This window comes from Hippopotamus amphibius, chromosome 12, assembly GCF_030028045.1.
Source record: "Hippopotamus amphibius kiboko isolate mHipAmp2 chromosome 12, mHipAmp2.hap2, whole genome shotgun sequence".
Classification (NCBI taxonomy): Eukaryota; Metazoa; Chordata; class Mammalia; order Artiodactyla; family Hippopotamidae; genus Hippopotamus; species Hippopotamus amphibius.
The window spans coordinates 71,929,174-71,955,666 of NC_080197.1; the positions used below are offsets into that span (position 1 = coordinate 71,929,174).

At 36.9% G+C, this 26,493-nt stretch overlaps 1 protein-coding gene across 1 annotated transcript; it reads left to right on the forward strand.

The window, feature by feature from the left end:
- Positions 1–1,796: 1,796 nt before the first annotated feature.
- LOC130833105 (killer cell lectin-like receptor 2) lies at positions 1,797–22,125 on the forward strand. Its single transcript, XM_057702367.1, has 8 exons — positions 1,797–4,623; positions 6,157–6,273; positions 7,817–7,906; positions 9,328–9,558; positions 11,749–11,891; positions 13,751–13,857; positions 19,140–19,283; positions 19,368–22,125. The coding sequence occupies exons 2-8, from the start codon at positions 6,159–6,161 to the stop codon at positions 19,372–19,374; spliced, it is 837 nt and encodes a 278-aa protein (XP_057558350.1). The 5' UTR covers positions 1,797–4,623; positions 6,157–6,158; the 3' UTR covers positions 19,375–22,125.
- Positions 22,126–26,493: the final 4,368 nt, after the last annotated feature.

Here is a 26,493-nt window from a genome sequence, read left to right on the forward strand (position 1 = left end):
TTTTCACTACCCTAAATGCCCTCTGTGCTCCATCTATTCATTTCTCTCTACCCCCAACCCCTGGCAACTTCTAATCTATTTACTGTCTCCATAGTTTTGCCTTTTCCATAAAGTCATATAGTTGGAATCATACAGTAGGTAGGTAACCTTTTCAGATTGACTTCTTTCACTGAGTAATACACATTTAAGTTTTCTTCATGTCTTTTCATGGCATGATAGCTCACTTCTTTTTAGTGCTGAATCATATTGCATTGTCTGGATGTACCACAGTTTGTTTATCCATTCACCTACTGAAGGACATTTTGGTTGCTTTCAAGTTTTGGTCATTCTAAATAAAGATGCTGTAAACACCTGTGTGCAGGTTTTTGTGTGGACCTTAAGTTTTTTGATTATTTTAATAATTGGTTTCTAGCATATGGCAATGAGCTAGATTGAAAAGCCAAAAACATTAATAAAAATAAACAACAAAGGTAAATGATTTGAGGGTGAGCTTAGAGTCCAAACCGTGTGATATATTGGCGAGAACACTGAAGAACTGAAATTCTTAATTATGGCACTAATTCACAGAACTATTTTCCCTTTCAACCCGTGAGTAGACTTTATCCCTTAGTGGCACAGAGTCTGAATAGTTATCTAAAATCCTTTTTTTTTTTTTTTTTTGGCTATTATTTTTTCATGTTCACTTATTTCCTGAGGAGTTCCTCTCATTTAGTTAGAAGTTGGAGGAAGGATGATTCCTGTTTGATTGACTGCTGGAGACCAGTTGGGACAGTAGAGGATTTTAACCGTAGAACATTAGAATAGCTTTTATTGTAAAGATAAGAAGGACAAATAAAGTAGCTAGGGAAACAGGAAACCTCAAACAAGATGTTCTTTTGAGTTTTTACTGTAAGAGCCTGGAAATTTCGTATGGCTCTGTGGCATAAAGTTTAGGCATTAGGACAAATAACCATGGAGCGGAGAACCTGGCCAGATGAGGTCACTCCTCTCAGTAGAGTGATGCAGACCATCTTTCCCTGGGAGCTGGTGGTTATTCCTGAAGCCTCCGCTTCAGGCCGGGACAGGAAGAACAGCCTGCTGCTGTGAAATGATAAGCCATTGAGGTTTGAAGGTGTGACTACCAGCTGTGTGCTAAGCTTCTAGCTGACGAAGTTAGTGTTGTCAGGAAGGGACGGGTAAAATGTGTGGTTTCCGAAATGAAGACCACCTTTAAGCAGCCAGGAAGTAAATAAACAAATGCTTCGTGTATTCATGTTGTGTATGTGTTAGGTGTGTTTTGCACAAAAGCCAATTCGGAAGACAATGTACAAGAACATTCAAAACATTCTTTAAATTTTTCATCTTTCTGTTTTCTTAAGGAGTGGGTGTGATAGATGAAGTTTAGTGCTTCCAATTTTGTGCTGCTTTGACCAAAGGACAATGCTTGGAGTTTCAATTAGTCCCATCTGAAGTTAACTGCTGTTATCTTCTGATGCTGTTTGTCTTCTCATTTAAGAAGGAATTTGCCTTTCCCAGAAATCAGACCTTAGTAATAAAAGAAACTAGAGTTTAGAGGGAGTGGCTACACAATTTGGCTCTCCAATTATTAATCTCATTTTGTCTCTGAAACTATGAAAAATCTAGATTTTGTAGTCAAGTACCTCTTACCTTTAACCACCTGTTCATCAAGGGCACATGTAGGCATCATATCTCTTCTATGTGCTACAGGTCGAAGCACGAATGGGACCCATGTGGTACTCACAGTATGGAGTTTATATAGAGGAAACAGATGACTATGTAAGTGTTAAAAAATGTTCTGCTCCTGTCTTAGCCTCCATCCTGAGAACTGTGCACCCTCTCACCAGCTATAAGCATGTAAAACAAACAGAAAAAAAGTTCAGCATCACCAATATCTCCACGGGGTGGTAAGATATAAAATAACCAGATCTGAGGTCACAGATTACTTTTTAGAGAGGCAGTGGGATGCTGCCATGTTTCCCAGCTCCTAAACTGTGTTAATATGCACCCCACCCCTCTATACACACATACTTTCTCCCAAGCATCTGCACTCCAAACCTGACATGTTAAGATAGAGAACCTAGTTCAGCATTTCTGGATTGCAATCCTGGCTCTTTCACCATTTATAGACCTCTTGAAGAGAGAGAAAAAAATGAACATTTACTTATTTTTGAAGTGTAAGAAATCCTATTTGTAGTGCTAATCTAACTGAATTCTTTCAGATATACAAAGTGACATTCTTACTGAATGTGTGAGGAAACAGGCTTGAAGATTTGGAGTGACGTGTTCAAATTTTTTACAGCTAGAAAGGATTTGAATCTTGAACTTCAAGTTATAATATTTAACGTTTAATGAACGTTGGCATTAGGTCTGGTTAGCACTTTATATACCTTACAATCTTTGGAGGCAAAGATCACTGTTTTACTTTTGTTGAATCTGAGGTTTAAAGAAGTGAAATGATTTGCTTCAAGTCACACGTAGAAGCGACGGCTGGTATTTCAAGCCAGATTTGCCCGGTTCCAGAATTCACCCTTGGTGGCAAGAGATTTGTTGAGAATCCAGGCTCCTCTGAATCCAAAGTCCATCTGTGCTCTATGTAGTCAGTCAGGTCTGGTTGTCAACATGGGTCAAGAATTAGCAATAATATGTCCTTTGGCAAGTCAATTACCCTCTTAACATTAGTTTCTTCATTTGTAAAACGGGGGTGGTAGTAAAGATCTGTCAGTGTTAGGAGGTTTCAGCATGGTTATACACACAGCAGTCCTCCAACAGACAATGGCATCTCTCTTTGCCACCTTTCAACAACCATTACTATTTCTCCCACTCCTACTCCCCACGTTTTCTTAGCAGACTTCATTCATTCATTCATTTATTTCTGGCATTGGGATTGAGGGCTCAGGATCTTTCCGTTTTGAGATTGACAGAGCCAACCCAAGATGAGGGTAAAGAGAGAAGAAAATGCCCAGCCGAAAGTATTCCTGAAGTGTCCAGACTTCACCCATGAAACTGCTTGTGTGATTGGATTAAATTAGTCTCTGGGAGGTAATTCAGCTGACTGCCTGTCCATGATGACAAGTGGCAGACTTGGTGATTCTGAGATTAAGGATTGCATCATGGGACAGGAGTGGGCCAGCAGAGGGTCAGACAACAGGCAGCATAACCTAGGGGGGGCAGGTCGTAGTGGTCAGAACATTCCGTAGACTGTAAAGTAGCTTGGAGGAAACGTGGGAGGTGAGAATTGGAGATGCCTTCTAGAGGGTGATGGTTTTGTTGTGGCTGGAGGTTAACCTGGTGTTATAGGGCTGGGTTTGTCTCTGCATAATCAATTTCACCTTATATTTCCCACCTCACTCCTCTTCCCCCACACACCGTATTCACCAATGTTGCCTGATTTGAAGAGCAATGTAAATTGATTTCATAGAACTGTACATTTGAAGACTGACAAGGTCTGTATCAAATGAAAGTGAACTTCAATGAGAGATTTTGGGGTATTCTTGCAGGGTCTGGCTCATAGAAACAGACTTATAGAAATGAATTTCTTTTTGTTGGAAGATTATAGGTCTTCATGTGAAGTAAGATTTATGGATGAAACTCAAGTAGAAGAATAATTCTACTTGAGTTTAAAAATATCGAATGTGAACACTTTCACACAACTAGTGTTGTATAAATGGGAACGACTTTTCTGGAGGGCATTTGGTAACGTATCAAAGTTCTTTAATGTATATACCCCTAGACCCTATAATTTCTTGTTTCAAATTTTTTTCCGAAGGAAATGTTCAAAAGTGCAGGCCAAAATTTTTTTATATTCACAAAACATTGGAAGCAACCTAAATAAATTATGGTATAATCTGTATGGATATTAATTGTACAATTACTTTTAAAATGACAGTTTAGATGTATATTTTTAAATGAGGAAACATGAGAAAATAATAGATCAAAAACATTGTGAGTGGAATGACACCAACTTTGATAGTAAGTATAATGTATGAATAAAAAAAACTGGAAGCATTATACACCAAAATTTTATAGTGGAATTATGGATATTTTAAAATACTTTTCAAATTACATTTATCTGCAATAAACATAAATGAAAAATAAGTCTTTTTCTTTTTTCAAATAGCAATCTATAAGAGAAATTTTCTGAGAGACAGGTTATTTATTTAGTCTTAATATTCTTGTGTATATGTCTCTGTGCACATACATTTTAATCACTTGTTTCTGCTAGCAGTTTCTTTTAAGTATGCTAGTTTTTGTTAAAGATCTTACTTCTTGTTTCCGCCAAAGCTGTGTTCATTTATTTTTTCAGTTCTTCAGTGTAGATTTCGAATGTTATTTTGCAGAGTACCAGAGTGGTTGGTTAGTTGAAATGGAGGAAGATGTAGCTCATGACCATTTTTCCTTTCCCGTCAACATGAGCTTTTATTATACAGTTTCCTTTTATCACTTTGGTCAAGAGGAGGGGCAGAACATTTTGAGTTGGAGTATCATTCAGAGACAATTCATTTCTGCCTTCGGTCTTATAGCCTCTCACGCACCCGAGGGATCTGGGATTGGAAAGGCCAGCTTCTCTCTTTTTATTTCTGGGTCAGCTTTTCCCACCTGCATCACTACGTGGCACAGATACAGGTAACATTTGCTCTTATTTCCTCAGATCTTTGTACCTGAATATCTCATTTTTCCTACTTGTGAAGAAAAGATTCTAGGGAAAAAAAAGATTCTAGGAATATGGCATTTTATTATAAATGACTTGGCATGAATATGAGATGGATAGGAAAGCATTCTTTATTGATTGGGTTACAACTGCATGAACTCTAACGGTTATGAAAACTGTAGTTCAGCATTGATGGAAAGTTATTTTCTTTTTAAAAAATATGTTATGATTTTTGCTTTGTGTTATCAAAATAAAGAAGAGGGATTCGGAGGATTAATTACTTTTTTGTTTGGGTCTAAAGATTTACATGTTACTTTATCAATCCCAGAGGGTTCTATAATAGAAAAGACTCATTTTTCCTTAGGAAATTAGGGAAAATGAATAATCGAGTTTAGAAACTTTCAGAAATTAAAAAGAATTTAAAGAATATACTTATAAGTACAATTTGTTTGCTATATTTCCTATTTCTTGGATAGCATCTTTTCATACTGATTAATATAAAAAGCAAGGTATAGTTAAAATATATACTATTTGATGATTTTTTTATATTGCTATCTATTAATAGATTGAATCCTTTATGGATATTAACTACAGGCTACCTATTGACAAATTTTACTTTCACATAGGCTTCTCTGGCAACTAGAAGATTATTTCTAAAATTTTAATATACACAGAATCATTGAGGATTAAAAACACAGGTGTCTGGAGTCTAACCAGAAAGATTTTTATTCAGCACATCTCCCACGAGGCACTGGAATCTGAAATGTTAACCAGTTTGCAGTGTTAACCTTCAATAATTGTTTTGCAGATGGCATATGGGATATACTTGGGGGAACACTGTGGTAGAGTCATGTTATAGTTGAAAAGAACAACACAATGTATTTATCTATTAGGGTCAAGAAATAATTATCTCAAACTGACATTGACTTACTATTCAAATCCTTGTAAGAACTTTTTTACTATTGATATGTAGATCTGAATGCATACATATATATACATATATGTATACATATGTTTTAAGCCAAGATATTTATATTTTTTTAGAATCTCAAAAAAATAGAATTTTTGCTTTTTTGAATTAATAATTTTAAAAGTGTCTCAGTAATTTGGGATGGTATCACTTTACCTAACATGTGTATATGTATGTTGAACATTTTGAGCTAACCTGAATAGGACCCAGCCTATTTAATCTATTGGTACACTAAAAAAATTCTTTCCCATTTTCTAATAATCATGGCTGTAGTTACTAGGAGTACAAATGACTTTAGCAAAAATACTGAAAAATTTTCATTTCTTATGTAATCAGTCTCAGTCCTCATGTTTTAGGCACTTTAAAGAGTTGATAAACACACATCCACACACACACGTCCACACACACACATGCAGACACACACACGTACTTCTTAATCCTGGTATGTTTCTATGGACTGACATTTTAATTTTTCTTTGGATAGAAGTCATTGTGTTGTAAAGTTTTAATGCAAAGCTCATACCTCTTTTTACTTTAGAGATGAGTGATCAAGATGTGACTTATACCCCCCTGAGATTTCTTCCATCACCTTTGGAGTCACAAAATAGATTAAGACCTGGTGATACTCAAAGGCCTGGCAAGACTGATGGAAAAGGTAGATGTTTGGAGCATCTAGATTCACCGGTCTCTTATGAATTGTCAAACTTCTGACATTAGAAATAAAACATTCTTTTCTATATTCTAGGTTCTCGGTAATATGAAACCATAATTGTCTTTAATGGTCTTTTTTAAAAAAATTTTGTGAGAACGGAAAAATTAATTCTTTTAAATTTGAGAAGGTAATAGAATGATTTTATTCAAATATGGTGAAGAGAAGTTCATGAGGACTTTTTTTTTTTCCTGCCACTCCGCACGGCTTGTGGGATCTAAGTTGGAACCTGGGCTCCCAGCAGTGGAAGCACAGAGTCCTAACCACTGGACTGTCCTAACCAACCACTGGACTGTCCGTCAGGGAATTCCCTTGTGAGGACTAAAAGTAGAGGACAGAGTCTCAAGAAAACATTGCAGTTCCTAGAGAAATAAAAGTCTTATGGAATGTTGAAGAAATGAAAAATATGCATTAGAAAGAATGTTTTTATTCAGACGAAAGGTATTTTAGGTGTCTTCAATATTTACCAAAACTTAACGGCAATGAAGAAATAAAAATGTTCAAATCAAAGGGACATTCTAATTTTTCCGTTCTCTCTCTGTACCTTCACATATTTTCACAAATTCTAAACTGAGAATAATTTTTACTGTTTTAATGTCATGTCCATCAGAGACACAATTTTCAGATATAGAGGACCTTGAAAGTAGGAGGATAAATATAGCATTGCTAGAGGAAAAAATTGATGAAAAAGAAAAGTTGATTTCTAGAAAGTTCTTTAAGGGTGGGCCTTAGTCACGTTTGCAGCTTGAGAATTTCCACCGTTGGCTACCAATTTCTGAGGAATATTGACTGTTTTCTCCTTCCTCTTCATAAGTTGTGATCACAGCAAGGAGTACACATGTCACGGTGGACTCTTGTAAATGCGTGTTGTGTTTATTGCCATCTGTGCTTTTGCAAGTGATGTATTTTAAAAGTCCTATGAGACTATTCTTGTGTGTAGGGTTTCTAAAATGGTCGTGAATGTAAGTCAGAAATCTGAAACTTTAACACTATAATAACTAGATTGCAAATTAAAACAGTTTTTATGATGTATTTTTGTGAAGCTTTTAGAGACGATTGTTTCTGTTTCAAATGGTCCAGATTAAGATTAGTAGTGAGCTGGGACTTCCCTGGTGGCGCAGTGGTTAAGAATCCCCCTGCCAATGCAGGGGACACAAGTTCAATCCTGGTCCAGGAAGATCCCACATGCCTCAGAGCAACTGAGCCCATGGGCCACAACTACTGAGCCTGCGCTCCAGAGCCTGCAAGCCACAACTACTGAAGCCCGAGCGCCTAGAGCCTGTGCTCCTCAGTAAGAGAAGCCACCGCAATGAGAAGCCTATGCAATGAAGAGTAATGGCCTGCTTGTCACAACTAGAGAAAAAAGCCCGTGGGCAGCAACAAAGCCCCAACCCAGCCAAAAAATAAAAATAATAATAATAAAAACAAAAGATTAGCAGTGGGCCAGGCTCTATCCCTAATGATGATTTTCTTCCTTCTTTATTTAAAGAGTCTTCAGTGCCCTGGCGTGGCATTGCAGTGACTCTTGGGATCCTCTGTTTACTTCTGTTGATGACAACCGCAGTGTTGGGGACAAAAAGTAAGTAATTGAAATACACCCTTGAAGTCTTAGTAATAGAAACAACCACTCTTTGTGTAGGTATGAACCATGCTCCAGCAGTTATTCCATGGCTATAATCAGGGAATGTTCCAGGAGGTTCTTTCTTAGTGATTTTTCCCCAGACATAATCACAGTGTCATTTTCATTTTATTTACCTATTCCAATATCTCTGAAGCTAAAAAGATCTGTCTCGTTCTGTATGAGACATGGTAACATTTGTTCAGATACAGGACTTAGTGCAATAGACCCCCTTTTCCATGGAGGGATACCTTCTAAGACCCCCAGTGGATGCCTGAAATTGCAGATAGCACTGAACCCTGTACATACTATGTTTTTTCCTATTCATACATACCCATGGTAAAGTTTAATTTATAATTTAGGCACGGTAAGCGAATATCCAAATTGCTAGCATCACTACTCTTGTGCTTTCAGACCATTATTACGTGAAATAAGGGTTACTTGAATACAAGCACTTCATACCTCGATAGTCATCTGATCATGGTGACTAAGTGACTCGACAAAGGAGTGATTCCCCTTCTTGGGGAGGATAAGAGGAATGGCTCGAGATTTCATCACATTACTCAGAACCGCATGCAATTTAAAACTTATGAATTACTTATTTCTGGAATTTTCCATTTAATATTTTCAGATTATGGCTGTCAGGGTAACTAAAACTGGGGGAAAGTGAAACCACAGATGGGAGAACTACTAATATTCCACCTTCTAAATTTAGATCACTGTGAATCTCAGATACACATTCTCTGAGAAACAATTGTTCAAAAGAAATTATGACTTACTCTTAATTTTCTCTCAATATATAATGAGGAAATGATTTAGTGTAAAGAGTGATTCTATGCATGGATGTTAGATGATCTTGAATTTAAATGTTTTTTCTTTCATTTGAGTTCCTTGACATCTTTAGGGAAAATTACTAATATGTTACACAGATAAAATTACTTTTTTTGGATCTTCCTCTCTTTTCTCCTATTGAAATTCCATCTACTCCAAAGATAATGGTGCTATTTCTTCATGTTGTTTAGTGCAGATTTTCATACTCAGAGGATATGTTGCTAAATGTTGACTGATTTGTCCTGTGGTACCTATTTGTAAATGACGTGCTAACTTAAAGAGAAACTGAACTGAATGGTTAGATGTTACTATCATAATTTTATTCAGAAAGCATGCTTTATTTATTCTACTCAGGTGGCTCATAATGAGAAATTTAATGTTTCAATTTATATGGTCAAGTTTTTGAGGTGTTACTTTTTAAATGTAAAATTACTAATTAAAGGAATGAAGTGGGTTGGTTGTCAAAGTGAGATTTTTTTCTCCTGTCCTAAAGTTCAACATTTAAGCATTATGAGTACTTAAAAAAATTATATCTATGTTATTAATTTTAGTTTTTCAGTATATTCAAGAAAGACAACAGAAGGAAATTCTACGGAACCTCAGTCAAAAGTACCATATTAAGCAAAATGACTCATTGGAGCAACTTGGGATAAATAAGCCTTCAGAATATGATAATCTAGAAACTAAAATCCTTCAGCCAGAAAAGGGACTGGACTTACTCTCTACAAAAAGGAAAGGGTGTCATAGAGAAGAGAACTTTTCAAAGTTTTTGTGGAATACAGGTATGGAGGAAATCTTGAATGAACTATCACACAATTTTCCATTACTTCTTCCCCCTCCAAAAGTTTTGAGGCTTCATACTGGCTTATGTTATATGCCAGGGATCCAGGTCTGCTAGATCAGCGGTCCCCAACTTGTTGGCACCAGGGACTGGTTTTGTGGAGGACAATTTTTCCACAGATGAGGGTGGGGGGGATGTTCAGATGGGAATGTGGGCGATGGGGAGCGATTGGGAGCCGCAGATGAAGCTTCACTCGCTTGCCCCCCTGCCACTCACCTGCTGCTGTGCGGGCCGTTCCTAACAGGCCCCAGACCGGTAGTGGTCTGTGGCTCCAGGGGTTGGGGACCCCTGTGCTAGATAACTTTTAATTTGTGCCTCTTAGGTGTAACATGGGTATTTGGGTTTGCTTATTTCAAATATGGGATTGAGACCCCAGAAGTCATGTTTGGATTAGTTGAGGCCTGTATTTCCCAGAAGTCAATGGCAGTTGTTGCCTTCTTACTGCTCCCAGAAAGTGAAATAGTATATCAGTGCCCCTGAAAATTTGGATCATTTTGGACCTGTGGGCAAACTAGACTCTACAATTTTGTTGCTGACATGAAATATGGAGACTATCAGCAAAAAATATACTTAGGCTAAAATGCGCACAAGGCTTTTATTTGGATGCTGTTGTAAAGATAACCCTGTGTGTATGTGTGCGCGCGCGCACACGCGTGTGTGTTTCCATTCTGCATTGATCAGATATTTGGTCTATTTGTGATCAGTATATACTCCCTCCAATATATCTGTGAGATATGCCAGAGTGTTGATGTTTGTACAACTCTGTGTGATGATACTATTAAAAACATCCAAGAGATGATAATATTAAACCCCATACAATAAACTCTGTTATGCATAATGATGCAATGAATTGGTGTGGTTAATCAACAACTATTAAATATTTGCTTAGCATTTACAAAGAGATTTTGCACATTTGATATCATTTAGGTATGGTACTTAGTAGAAATGTACTGTCTATTATTGAAGAATTAATACTATTTTTTTTGCTTCTTTAGCTTTATTTTTCGCTACCTGTAGAAAAATTGGGTATTATACAGCAGAAAGGTTCATATCTTATGTTTTTCACTTCTGTGACCATTTTTCCATAGTCTTAAATACTCCTCACAAATATGTCTGTTAGTGGTTTTATATTATTGCATTATATTTGTAACAATTTAAATGCTTTATTAGACTGTGAGACTGTTTTCAATTTTTCTCTTCTGAAGATAATCATAAACATACTTTGAAGGATTAATAATATTTTAATTTGGTATATTATCAAAGATGTGAAGAAAAGAAAAAATTCCAAAGAATAATTTTAATTTTATTTAGAAGGCATTCCAGAATCCTAAAAAAATTTTAATTTAATTTTATTATTTTAAAAATAGCTTTATTGAGGTATTATTAATATGCAAAAAGCTGCATGTAATTAACGTATACAATTTGATGAGTTTGAGACATATGCATATATGTGTAAAACCATCCACAATTAGGGTAATAGATATATCCATCACCTCCAAAAGTTTTCTTATGTCTCTTTTCCTTTGCGGTAAGAACACTTAGCATGAGGTCTACCCTTTCAACAAATTTTTAAGTGTACAATTCAGTATCGTTAACTATAGGCACTGTGTTGTACAACAGATCTCTAGAATTTATTCAACTTGCATAACTGAAACCATGTACCCATTGAACAACCCACTTCCCCTCCCCCAGCTACCACTTTTCTACTTTCTGTTTCTCTGAATTTGACTACATTTTATATGTCATATAAGTGGAATCATGCCGTATTTGCCCTTTGTCGTTGGCTTATTTCACTTAGCATAATTATCTTCAAGTTTCATCCATGCTGTTACCTATGGCTGGATTTCCTTTTCAAGGCGGAGTAATATTTCCTTGTATGAATAGACCACATTTTCTTCATCCATCGATGGACATTTGGGTTGCTTTCACCCCCCGACGACTGTGAACAGAGCTGCCATGAATATGGGAATGCAGATATCTCTTGGCATTCCAGACTTCTGATGAAACTCACATTAATCATTATTCATAGTTGTTAAGATTTTTTGAGTTATGGAGGGTTGATAAATATCTTGCTCTGCTTAACAAAATACGAGATGGAAAGACGTTTAATGTTTCACCTTATATATTGTAGGCGAACTCAACGAAGGCCGCTGTTGCTGTTGGGGAGTAATCTGTTATTTCTTTACTACTGAAAAAAAAGACTGGAAGGGATGTGAACAGACTTGCGAAAATTACAATTCATTTCTTTTGATGATAGATGATAAAGATGAACTGGTATCGTGGCCTGTTATATGTACTTTTATTCTTTTGGCCTCTTTCTCTCACTCTTGGGCCCAAGATACTGAGGAAATGGGGGAGTTTAGAAAGAGAAACCTTCAGTTATTTTTTGTGTTATGTGTGTTGAGTGAATAAAAATTGTATAGTTAAAAGTCTCAAAAAAAAAAAAAAGGTTTTCCTGGTGAAATATCTTTGGTCTCTCCTTTTATTAAGCCAAGTATTTAAAAGTAAGAACCAAAGAACATGGAGAGTGTAACACAGAGAGCCCTGTCTCCTGGGGGCTGGGAGTGGGAGTTGCTTCTTGAAGACTGAAATTGAAGGGCTAAGTATGACTTCATCAAAATCCCTAGTAAATATTCCCCTGTTGGTGAATGCTATTCTCAAACACCTTCCCGTTTTCCATAAAATAAAAGATAAAACAATTTTTTAAAAAGTCTCCTAGGAGAGAAGCCTTGCCTCCTAATAAGCATGTGATCTCGCTACTTACTAAGCATTTGATTCTTATGATCTATCATGATGAACATTATTATTTCCAAAATGGAAACCCCCTTGAAGATGCAGTTTGGGTCTTTGCAATCATGTCCTTTTCTTAGGACTCTGCAGGAGAACCCCTCACAGAGAAGTATGCCTTTCCTTTGATGAAGTACTTAACCCTTTGGTAAATTGCAGCCTGGAATCAGCAGTTATTTTTTTTTCCTGTAAGGCGGTAACTAAGGCAACATAGTCTAATAGTTACTATTAGGAATCCAGGAGCCAGGCTGCCTGGGACCGAATTCATTTCTGCCATTTACCTGCTGGGTGACCTCGGGCAAATTACTTAATTTGAGGCCCTCTCTGGGCCTCAGTTTTCCCATCTGCAAAATGTAGATAATAATGAGGAACATAAACGTGGTAATGGTTTTACAAATTAGCTTCGTGGTGATTTTAATTGCACATGCAGGTAACATTTACTTGATCAATATTTGTATATATTATATCAAGATGTATATCTTTCAAAAAGAATTGTAAAAAGAGAAAATACAGTGACAATAATATTGAAATTATCTTTTAAATTTATTACTAATAAAAACTATCCACACACACAAAATGTATTTTTACAGAGACAGATTTGCAACAATCAGCCTGAAATCTCTACTTATCATTTAGAAAAACAACACAAAATTTATATGCAAATCTAGTAGATGTTTTAAATTGTAACATAAAAGAATTTATGTCGTCATAAAATATTTTTTTTATGTTTGTTGCAGTGAAACACAGTTAAATTTAAACCTAGTTTAGTCAGACATGTACTATGTCGCTTTGATATATTACCTTTTTGGACATAGTAAATATTTCTAAATACTACCCCATTTCCCTTCACCCTTTTCAACTCCTGAACTACAGCAAGTTTTTCTCCTATGAAGCTGAAGGTTCTAGTGCACACGTCCCCACAAACATTTGTTTGTTTAATAAATGTGTTTAGAAGATTCCTTCTTTCACTTGAAATACGTAATGGTTATTTTTCTTTACCCTTAAATATTTTCTGGAGCATGATGGTTTCATAAAGTGTCATACATTATTTAACAACTCTCCTATTGTTAGATATATAGATTTTAAATTTTTCCACATTTTAAATAACCTATGAGACTAGCAGCAATTTGTAACAAATAAGCTACTAGAAGAAAATTACCTTGTAAAATGAAAATACAGGGGTAAAGGGGAGAGAGGGTTTTTTAGGAAGGAGGGATGAAGGATCATGTAGAAAGTAGCAGACTACTGGTCATAGAAACAGCTGGGTCTTTTACCTGTCCTTATTTTCATTTATCTAACAGATGGGAATTTAGTCACATGATATGTATGTTTTGTTTCCTTTATAGTGCTTCCTTCAATCCCAGACTTATCAGAGTACCTACTGGATTGGATTATCATTTAACGAAAAGGAAAGTAAGTGGAAATGGATTGACAATGGCTTATCTTCTGGACTGTAAGTTTCCGGGATGCATTCAAACTCTAATATTGGTATTGGGTTGGAAGGATTGTTTCTAAAAAGAATCTTCTCTTACTTCACATAGCTTAACTCATTTTCAAGTAGAGGTCATTAGTAAGAATAAGGAGAACGATTAAAAAAGTGTTTCAGGAAGTACAGTTGAAAAGGAAGAGAAGTGTCATGCACAGTTATTAATAATAAAATTGTGATGCTAAACACACGCTCAGAAGTATGTGTTATGAGGTACACAAAATAAAACAAAATCATAAAGTAAGATGATATGATGTGATTAGATCATTCTGACAGCCATGGTGATCCCTCCCACAACCACAAATGAGTATTTTGAGTTTCCCCAAAATTCATTTGAAACTCCTTTATATTAGTAGTTTATATTAATTATAAATATACATAAATGTAGGTACAAACATACACATATACGTGCATACACACACACACACACACACACACTATATATAGTCCTATTAAGTGCAGTATTTTGTAAACTCTTGGGTTTACATTCAGTTCTCATCTGCCGTTAAACTGTTCAATGATTTTTTAAAAAAATTTAATTTATTTAGTTAGTTATTTTTGGCTGCGTTGGCTCTTTGTTGCTGTGTGCGGGCTTCCTCTAGTTGCAGCTATCGGGAGCTACTCTTTGTTGCAGTGCTCGGGCTTCTCATTGTGGTGGCTTCTCTTGTTGCGGAGCACAGGACTCTAGGCTCAGGGGCTTCAGTAGTTGTGGCTCTTGGGCTCTAGAGCACAGACTCAGTAGTTGTGGTGCATGGGCTTAGTTGCTCCGAGGCATGTGGGATCTTCCCGGACTAGGGCTCAAACCCATGTCCCCTGCATTGGCAGGCATATTCTTAACCACTGTGCCACTGGGGAAGTCCTCAATGATTTTTTTTTTTTTTTAAATATTAACTGTTATGTTTTTTATTTCTAAGGATTCTCTCACATTTTCAAATCTTGCTAGTTACTCATATATTCAAGCTGTCATTTCTTGAAAGATATTAATCATACTAATTTTATGTCTGGTATCTGATAAGTTTAATATTTGAAGTTTTGTGGGTCTAACCTATCATTTCTACTGACTTTTGTTCATGATGCCATTTTCTTTGTAGTGTTTAGTGATTTTTTTTTTTTGAGCTGCTGTGGAAGTTATTTGAGGACTAAGATGAAAGTGGTTTCTCAAGAAAGATTTTGTTTTTGTTGGATGCCTTGGGGCATTGTGAATCTGAGTCATTTTTAATTCTAAATTTGGGCCCTGCAAGTAGTGTAGTTCTGGGCTGCAAACCTACAGGAGATATCATGCAGGAAGCGACCTTGATGTGATCGTAGCCTGTGAGTACACTTTCAGGCGAACACTTTCAGGGCCAAAATAAGATGCTCAAATCGCACGGTTAATTAAATCAATTTTAAACACATAACGCTATGTAAGGGAAAAGAAACAAGACAGCTTATCACACTGGAAGGGATGGGATAGGATGTCACACTTAGGATGAGGGGCAAAAGGCTTGAAAAGATCACCTGTATCCTGAGTTACTCACTCTTCATATTGCCTGGCTCTGCAGCATCACACTTCCCTGACGATGATGTAAGGTTTCTACCTAGGACCAGACTTGAGGTTTGAGTAAGGGGGCCCAACAGACATAAGGTTCTTGTGGCCAACACACATATTTTTCTCGATTGGGTGGATACAGAAGCATGTAAGTCTGGTTAGAGCTGCAGCTTTCCAATTAACCTGATGAGCATCTTTGGATTTTACTGAGCAGCTTTGGATTTTACTTGAGTTTCTTAAGCAGAGGGCCAGAATGAGTGTCATCAATGGGTGGCCAACTTAAGACCTCATGAATGTTGAGTATCTATGTGCATCATGTATATTTTATGTATGATATTTTGTGTCTACTTGATTCTTTCTTCCTTTTCTATGTTCAGCACACGTGGGCTCTACTTACTGTATCTATACCTGTCACATAGGTTACTAGCTTACTTATCTGTACTTAACACATATTGTATTTTCTGCCTATGCCTCATGAGCTACATAGTTTCACTTATCTTCCTTAATTTTTGTGTTTCTCTTTTTACCTGTAGCAGATTCAAATATTCCTAAGTAATACAGCAAATGCAAATTACATGAGGGGTGGTTTGTGGTTTTGGATTGTTAGGTGGGATTATTTCTTTTCTCTTCTGCTTGAATGCAAGGTTCGACAGTTCTGGGGTGGTTTATACTGGAGTTATATCCCTTTGGTCTCAACCCTTTGTAGCTTGTTTTCTCTTTCTTTTTTTTTTTAATATTTATTTTATTTTATTTTATTTTATTTATTTTGGCTGCATTGGGTCTTTGTTGCTGTGCGTGGGCTTTCTCTAGTTGCGGTGAGCCGGGGCTACTCTTTGTTGCGATGCATGGGCTTCTCATTGTGGTGGTGTCTCTTGTTGCAGAGCACAGGCTCTAGGCACATGGGCTTCAGTAGTTGCAGTGCATGGGCTCCGTAGTTGTGACCCACGGGTTCAGTTGCTCTGCGGCATGTGGGATCTTCCCAGGCCGGGGCTCGAACCCGTATCCCCTTCATTGGCAGGCGGATTCTTAATCACTGTGCCACCAGGGAAGCCCTGTAGCTTGTTTTCTAATTGGAATCTCCATCTCGGGTGGAATTCATTCTTCAGCCTGCTACATCAATTAAGGGAAAAACTGGCTTCAGTGTCTCACTTACCCTTCTGGGTTTCCATCTTTACTTAACCCTGGGCCTGAGTATGCACCTGCTTCTTGCCAGTTCATTAACTTATTCAAAAGGTTTTAAAACTTGTTTTTATTCAGCATTTTAAATTATTTTCACTAGGAAGATAGCTTGTACTTAGTCCACCACTTTGCTGACATAGAGGTCCTGCTTTAGATATTTTTCAGTGAGCTTTCATGTTTTGGTTAATAACTGTTAGCTATGGGGTGAGGAAGGAAAATAAATAAAACACATAAAAACATCAATTAAACAGCTTCATCTCTGACTATATTCCAGTTCTACTTTTTTCTCCTTAAAATATATGCACATGAGAACTTGTTATCTGTGTCACAGAAATTTAGTCCCTCTGCTTTTAAATCTCTCATTTTTATTGAAATAATTAACATAGGAAAACAGATTGGTATATCATGATCCCAACATGGAAATATTGCTCTCTGATCAAAAATTCCCAACGTGGAACAAAATAGGAGATTATGGGTATGATCAAGAGGATGTTATTCTATTTAACGGGCTAAGAGCAGTAGAAAATCTTTTACTGATGAAGTTATGTTTAATATTTCCATATTCCAGATCTTTAGGCAACAGACAAAAAAATATGACTTATGTGGAATATTACTCAGCCATAAAAAGGAATGAAATTAAGCTACATGTAATGAGGTGGATAGACCTAGAGTCTGTCATACAGAGTGAAGTAAGCCAGAAAGAGAAAAACAAATATTGTATGCTAACTCATATATACAGAATCTAAAAAAAAAAAAAAAAATGGTACTGATGAACCCAGTGACAGAGCAAGAATAAGGATGCAGATGCAGAGAATGGACTAGAGGACATGGGGTTAGGGGGTCAGGGGGCGAAGGGGAATCTGGGACGAAGTGAGAGCGTAGCATAGACATATTTACACTACCAACTGTAAAACAGATAGCTAGTGGGAAGTTGCTGTTATTACAAAGGGAGATCAACTCGGTGATGGGTGATGCCTTAGAGGGCCAGGACAGGGAGGGTGGGAGGGAGTTGCGGTAGGGAGGGGATATGGGGATATATGTATAAATACAGCTGATTCACTTTGGTGTACCTCAAAAGCTGGTACAAGAGTGTAAAGCAATTATATTCCAATAAAGAGCTTAAAAAAAAATAATGTATATGAGACAATCCCAGTCTCCCAATTATCACAGTGATTCTTGACAGCAGCCGTGTGACACTCCCTTAGCCCTCACCTCCCTGGATAGTGTGGCCATTTCTCTGCATGGTAGTCTTGTGGTTTGGTCTTCAGCTTGCTGTCTGTCCCCCTTTCCCACGTGTTGCATGGACTTCCTCAGATTCTATGAGGAAAGCCACTTGTCCATTCTTCCTTCTCTATCTCCTGGGTTCAGAAATCTATGGGACCCACCTTCTAGAGTAATGGAAATAAAAACAAAAATAAAAAAGTGGGACCTAATGAAACTTAAAAGCCTCTGCACAGCAAAGGAAACTATAAGCAAGATGAAAAAACCACCCCCAGAATGAGAGAAAATATTTGTAAACGGATCAACAAAGGATTAATCTCCAAAATATATAAACAGTTTGTGCAGCTCAATATCAAAAAAACAAACAACCCAATCAAAAAATGGGCAGTAGACCTAAATAGACATTTCTCCAAAGAAGACATACAGATGACCAAGAGGCACATGAAAAGCTGCTCAACATCACTAATTATTAGAGAAATGCAAATCAAAACTACAATGAGGTATCACCTCACACTGGTTAGAATGGGCATCATCAGAAAATCTACAAATGATAAATGCTGAAGAGAGTGTGGAGAAAAGGGAACCCTCTTGCACTGATGGTGGGAATGTAAATTGGTACAGCCACTATGGAGAACAGTATGCAGTTTCCTTGAAAAACTAAAAATATAATTACCACATGACCCAACAATTCCACTACTGGGCATATACCCAGAGAAAATCATAATTCAAAAAGATACATGCACTCCAATGTTCATTGCAGCACTGTTGACAATAGCCAGGACATGGAAGCAACCTAAATGCCCATCAACAGATGAATGGATAAAGAAAGTGTGGTACATATATACAATGGAATATTAGCCATAAAAAAGGAACGAAATTGGGACATTTGTAGAGACATGGGTGGACCTAGAGACTGTCATACAGAGTGAAGTAAGTCAGAGAGAGAAAAACAAATATTGTGTATTAATACATATATGCGGAATATAAAAAAATGGTACAGATCAACCGGTTTGCAAGGCAGAAATAGAGACACAGATAGAGAGAACAAGCATATGGACACCAAGGGGGGAAAGCAGGTGGGGTTGGGTGTGATGAATTGGGAGATTGGGATTGCCATATATACATTACTAATAGGAAAAAAAATATCAAGTTGTACACTTTAAATATAGGCAGTGTATTTTATGTCAATTATATCTCAATAAAAGTTCTAAAAAAATAAAAAATTTAAAAAAGGAAGAAAAATTAGTTATAAAAAATATGATTTATGTTATTGTAAGCTTCAGAATTAAACAGCTGACCATGCATGTTTTCTGTTCTACAGTAATTTGACAATAATGACTTCTTCTGGGAGAGGAAAATGTGCATTTTTATCATCAACAAGGGTAACAAGTATTGATTGCTCTAATGAGCACAATTGTATCTGTGAGAAGAGAATTGATTTCTTCAGTAGAGCTAAGAACAAAAGGTGAGATGGAATTTTGTCATTTTGTTGTTGTTGGTTTCCTGTAGTAATCTGTGGTTATTTACAAATTAGTGTTTTTGACTGCAGGACTTAGTCCACTGTAGAAACGGAGAAGAGTTGGAAGAGGAAGAAAATGCTCTTTTGTACTATGATTGAAGACGTCACATGCCATCTGTCTTCTTGAGGAAAAGAGAATCATTTTGTCTTTGGAGAGCAGCTTCCCCTCTCTTTATGGCCTTGAGGAATTACTCTCTTTCCCTGAAACACCCACAGAATCAACTAGAGAACTCTGATACATAGCCTGGATCTTTTCCTTATTAATAGGATAAATTATTTCAATAGACTCTGGCTTTGGGAGATCACAATTAATAACTGAAAAAGTTATCTTCCCTCCCACCCCATCTAGATGCTTAACTCTCATTAAAAAATAATTTTGCTCTGATTTCAAACTTACTGAATCATTGAAACAATAGTATAAGGAACTTTCATGTAGCCTTTACCCATAGTTACCATTTGTTTATATTTTACTCTATATGCAGTTTATGGTTTCTCTCTGTCTCTCTCCTTGCTGATTCATTTGATAATAAATTCAGGACATTATATCCCTCTCAAACACCACCAGATCAAGACGCAGAACATTTCCATCCCCTCCAGAAATTCCTTTCTTCCTTTTACCACCCACCCGGTCTCAGGCAACCGGTGATATGCTTTCTGTGACTATAATTTAATTTTGTCTGCTTTGTTACACAATTTTGTACATCATATATTCTTTTGTATCTAGCTTGGTTTTGCTTGGAATGTTTTTGAAATAATCCATGTTCTTTCATGTATCAGTAGTTCTTCCTTTTAGCTACTGAGTAGTATTCCATTGTATGGATATACTACAGTTTGTTCATCCATGTTTGGACATTTGATGTGTTTCCAGTTTTTGGCTATTATGAATAAACCTGCCATGAATGTTTATGTGCAAGCCTTTGTGTGAACGCATGTTTTTGTTTCTTTTTTATTAAATACTTTGGAGTTTGATTGCTGAGTCCTTTGGTAAGTGCATATTTAATAAGAAACTTCTAGATTGTTTTCTAATGTGGTTGTATCATTTTACTTTCTCAGTAGCAACATTTGAGAGTTCCAGTTGTTTCACATCATTGCTAATACTTGATATTATCAGTCTCTTTAATTGTAGCCATTAGGCTGGGTGTGTAATGGTATCTCACTATGGTTTACAATTTATATCTCCCTAAATACTAATGACTGAGCATCTTTTCATGTGTTTATTGGCCATTTGTGTATCTTCTATTGTGAAGTGTCTGTTCAATCTTCTATCTACTTTTTCTTTCTTTAAATTGGGTTTGTCTGTCTTATTATGGAGTTGTACTCTTTTTAAAAAAATTTTATTTATTTATTTTTATTTATTGGCTGCATTGGATCATCGTTGCTGCACGCGGGCTTTCTCTAGTTGCTTCTCTTGTTGCAGAGCACAGGCTCTAGGTGCTCGGCCTTCAGTAGTTGCAGCACAAGGGCTCGTAGTTGTGGCTCGAGGGCTCTAGAGCACAGGCTCAGTAGTTGTGGTGCACAGGCTCAGTTGCTCTGCGGCATGTGGGAATCTTCCCAGACCAGGGCTTGAACCAGTGTTCCCTGCATTGGCAGGCAAATTCTTAACCACTGCGCAACCAGGGACATCCCTATAAGTGTTCTTTATACAATTTGGATACTTTTTTTTTTGGTTAGGTTTATGTATTACAGATACTTTCTCCCAGTCTTTGTCTAACCTTTACATTTTCTTAATAGTGTCTTTCAAGAAGTTTTAATATTTTGATGAAACAATCTTTTTAAAATCTTTTTGCCAACATCAAGATCACAGAGATTTTTATCCTACGTTTGCTTCTAGAACTTTTATAGTTTTAACTTATATGTTTGGCTTATACCCATTTCAAGTTAAGTTTTGTGTGCTATAGATATCCAACTGTTTTGCACTATTCCTTTGCTTTGAATTATTTTGGTGCCTTTCTAGAAAATTAATTGACTATATCTATGTGGGTCTATTTCTGGACTTTGCATTCTGTCTCATTGATCTATCTGTCTATTCTTGCAGTAATACCATACTGTCTCAGTTACTGTAGCTTTACAGTAAGCCTCAGAATCAGATGTGCTAATCCTCCAAATTTGTTCTTTATCAAATTATATTGGTTATTCTGGAATCTTTTATTTTCTCAAACTTTTTTCAAAAATGCCTAATGGGATTCTGACTGGAATTGTATTGAAACTGTAAATTAAATTGGGAGAATTGACATCTTAACAATAGTGAGTGTTAGAAGCCATGAACATGGTTTATCTTTCCCTTTAGTTGGGTCTTTAATTTCTCTCAGCAATGTGGTGAGTTTCAGGACGTAGGTCTTATTCATAGTTTGTTAAATTTATATTTTTGGTGCTATTGTAAATGGCATAACATCTTTCAAATTATTTGTTGTTCATTTATAGAAATAAAATTGGCTTTTATAAATCGACATACCACCTTGTTAATTTACTTATTATTTCCAATAGTTGTTTTTCCTTATATTCTTTAGGATTTTTCTTTTCCATGTACACAATCAAGTCCTATGAGCACATAGGAAGTTTCACTTCTTCCTTTACCTCAATATTTCTCTTGCCTTGTTGTACTGGCTAGGACCTCTGTACAACGTTGGAGAGAAGTGATGCTAGTAGGCCTCCTTGGCTTGGTCCCAATCTTACAAAGAAAAGTAGTCTTTCACTATTATGTTGAGAGCAGTTGTTGCTTTTTGTTTGTTTGTTTGTTTTGTTTTGTTTTTGTAGATCCTCTTTATCCTATTGAGGATGTTCTCTTCTATTCTTGTTTATCCAGTTTTATGATAAATAGGCGTTGAATTTTGTTATGCAGTTTTTCTGCCTCTTGAGATGGTTACTATATAAACTTTCTCTTTTAATCACTTAATATGGTGAATTGTATTAACTGATTTTTTAAATTATAGGAACACTATTTTGTAGGTAGATTCTTGGTGCAGTGTTGCATTAACTGATTTTTAAATATTAAATAAAATTTGCACTTCCTGGATAAATCCCCCTTTGTTGTGATGTGTTTATTATTCTTTTTAATCTATTGCTACATTTGCTTGGGTAATATTTTGCTAAGCGTTTTTGTGTTTATATTTGTCAGGGATATTGGTATGTTATTATTTTCTTTATTTTTAAAATGCCTTTTTCTGGTTTTGGTATTGGAGAAATACTGGCCTCATATTTTTTATTTGGGATATTTTTGAATATCCATCTATATTTTTCTTTTCTTTTTGGTAGAAGTTGTATTTTCATTCCTCAAATGTTTGATCAAATTTACCAGTCAAAAAAATCTGGGCCTGAAGTTTTCTTTGGGAGAGGATATTTAATTTGGAATACCATTAAAAAAGTTGACTCAGGGTTGGACTTTCCTGGTGGTCCAGTGATTAAGACTCCGAGGTTCCACTGCAGAGGGCGCAGGTTTGATCCCTGCTCAGGGAAGTCCTGCATGTTGTGGAGTGTGGCAAAAAAAAAAAGACTCAGGGCTATTTAGACATTCTGTTTTTTATCAATTTTTTATAATTTTTATCTTTTAAGAAATTTTTCCATTATGCCAATTTGTCAGATTTATTGTTATACTGTTTTTCCTAGATGTATTTTTTTCCTAGGGCTGCTGTAACAAAATACAGCAAACCCTGTGGCTTAAAACAACCAAAATTTATTCTCTCATTGTTCTGAGGACAGAAATCCAAAACTGAAGTATCAGTATACCTCTGAGACTCAGGGTGGAATCCTTCCTTGCCTCTTCCTGGCTTTGGTGGTGGCATCCATCCTTGGCATTAGTTGGCTTGCAGCTGCATCCCTCAATTTCCGCCTCCATCATCACACGGCATTCTCCCTGTGTGTCTCTGTCTTTACATGCAGTTTCCTCTTCTTATAAGGACGCCAGTCATATTGGGTTAGGGCCCACTCTACTGACCTCACCTTAACTTGATAACATCTACAAAGACCATATTTCCAAATAAGGGCACCTTTATAAGTGCAGGAGTTAGGACTTAAACGTATGTTTTTGGAGAACACAATTCAACCCATAACAATAATATTCCCTTACTATCTATTTCCTGTTTGTAGGATCTGTAATCATGTCCTTTCTTTTCTGATATTGTGTATATTTCTGACATTATTGTATTTGTGTTTTTCTTTCTTGACCAGTCTAGTTAGAGATTTATATCAATTTTCTTGATCTTATTGATGAATCAGCTTTTTGTCTCACTGATGTTTTTAAAGTTTGGTCACTTTCCCTTTTATTTATCTTTTATTTTTAATCTTGATTATTTCCTCTCTTATACTTATTTTGAATTTAACTTCTTTTATTGTCCTAGCTTCTTAAACAAGCACTTGTAGATCATCTTGTCAAACTTAGGTCTTTACCTGTGTTAGATCAAAGTTAAACCTAGAACATTTGTAAAGCTTTTAATATACAGTTTCAAGCATCTCCCATCACAGGACAGCATACTGGACCCAGGTTATGTGTTTTTCCTGATCCCTCAGCCCCAACTCTCTCACTCTCTTGGATGCTTGCCCAGCTTCTTAGACAAAGCAGCCCCAGCAATGCTTGTTCTGTATCCATGGTTGTAAAAATAGGTTATCATAACATGTACAAAGGCCAGACTGTGGCATGGCCTCCATCACATCTACCATGGCAGGAGCCACAGCAGATCCAGTGCTCAGACCCCTCAGAAGTTTCCAGATGTTGCTTGAAGACTTCAGCTAACACAATCCAGAAATGCAGGGATTTAACAGCCCTCTATGGCAAATTTTCACCAGAAAAAGGAGATAAGAAAGAGGCTGCCAGTGAATTGATAGCCACCTCCTCCAATCTGGTGGACTACAGTAAGTCCCCTACATAAGAATCTGTAAGTTGTGAACTTTCAAAGATGCGAATGTGCGTTTTCATGTGTAGCCATGTAAGATAATTCATGTGTCTGGTGTACATTGTCATGTGCACACATCCTCTATAAGTGGTTGTGCTTTTCCATACTTTACTGTACAGTACTGTATAGAGTGCAATATTGTAGTATGGTATCTTTATTTCAAGCCCAGGATGTCCAGAAACAAGTATAAAAGCAGCAGTGATGTAGCTGGTACTACTGTACTTTTCAAGGTACTGTACTGTAAGATTAAAAATGTTTATTTTTTGTGTTTGTTTTTACGTATTATTTATGTGAAAAGTATTATAAACCTATTTTAGTTACAGTACTATATATCTGATTGTGTTAGTTGGGTACCTGGGCTAACTTTGTTGGACTTAACGAACAAATTGGACTTACGAACGTGTTCTCTGAATGCAACTTGTTCGTATGTAGGGAACTTACTGTATTTGAAGATACAGGGTTTGTGACCCCTCAGAGATGTTTCACTTGAATGAATAAAAAATTATTTTCTTGTGCACCTGTGGCCATCTCATGCTTCCTTTTCTTCTTTCCTCGAATCACTTCCCTTTCCTTTTGCCTCTTGTTCTTACTTCCTTTGGAGTTTACCTCTTCCCTCCATTAAGTGTCGCTGCTTACTGTTTGCCTAAGGCTCTGTTATCCAAGGAAACCTGGGCTAAGATGGTGCTATCTACTGAAAGGAAGGATGGCATCCATCCTGACATGAGGCAACTCTCTGCTATACCAAGAAAGAGGGTCTCACCCTGTCCCCCAAAGGAGAGACACGAAGCCCCGTTAGTCACCTCTACCTCAAATAGCAGGCTTCCAATTGATACACAGTCCTCCCCATCAGCTCTAGATGTGGCCCCTCGTAGTCTGGAAAACTGAATTACAATGATAAATTCCACCATCACTTATACCAAATGGCAGTGGAAAAGGAAGAAGAAAAAAGGATATACTTGCTTATCATGTAGACATAATAAAAATAGCTACTGGTAACCTCATCCCTGTGATAGGTCATGGAGCCATAGTTGGTATTTATCACTTTCTACTCCTACCACTCATTTTCCTCATGAGGTTAATGCCTCAACTAGATGGGATTCCTTATCTAGTGTAATGACCACTCACAGCTGTTCCTTTTCTACTTTACTTTCCATACAAGTTTTATTTAATTAGACTATCTTCATTATGTCCTCCTGTACCTTAGGGTCTCTGGGCTATTGCACTCATGTAACTACCCATTAGTGAATCCTGGCATGCTAGGCATGCAAGAGAGCTAGGACCCCATTGCTAGCATAACTTCTCCATCTTATGTTTCCTGACCTATTACAGAAACGAGCATCTTTGTGTTAGGTGGAAGAAGGAAGTTGTTATATAAAGTTTAAATATGAATATAGGGATGACAAAGAACACTCAGTTTGTGCTCAGATCTATTCTTTGCTCTTCCCTTGCTCAGCTTTGCACTGTGGGGAAGCGAACCCCTCCAAGATGCACCTACCAGTGTCTTTAAATAAACAAAGCCTGAGGCGAAACTTAAGTGCTATCAATGCTTTACAGGGCAGTGAAACTGAGGGAGAGGGAAAATGAGGTGGAGGAGGATGGAAGATAAGTACAAGGTGATACATAACTGAGCTGGCCACTGCTCCACAAAGGGACAAAGCTGGTCACTTGACCGTGGAGAACATGGCTCTAAAGAAACGCTGGAAGTGTAAACAGTCAGTGGAAGGGAGAAGTGAACAAAAAATTTATGTGCCAACTTCCTTCTATCTCTTGCCTCCCAATGGTTACAGTATCAATACATCCCAAGCAAAACCAAATAACCTGCACTTCTAAGGTGGACAGCTTCTCATATCCTGCTCTCATATCTGGTTTGATGCTTACTAGAGTCTGGAAACAGTGTTCCAAGCTGGATACTTCAGTTGTAGACTTCAGACAGTAGAAACATGCAGTCTCACCTGTTTGTGGTCATTGCAGGGACCACTGTGTAAAAGCAAATGGTTAGGAACTGAGAGGTGTCATGAAGCTGAGGCTGAGAATCTGAGAAGGTGTACAACATGTGTTCCACAAAACCGGGCTCCCAGATTCTAGGCGGGCTTTGTCAATAGGAGATGCTGATAGGAGATTGGAGGATGAGTTTTAACCCCTCTCTAACTTTAGGCTGTATCTCTAGCAAAAGCTACATTACTCCTATGTTCCTACCTCTCATTGGACAGCTCTTCTATGGTTCTAGCCAGTGATCCTGACTCCAGGAAAACACCTCTTTCTTTTAACGC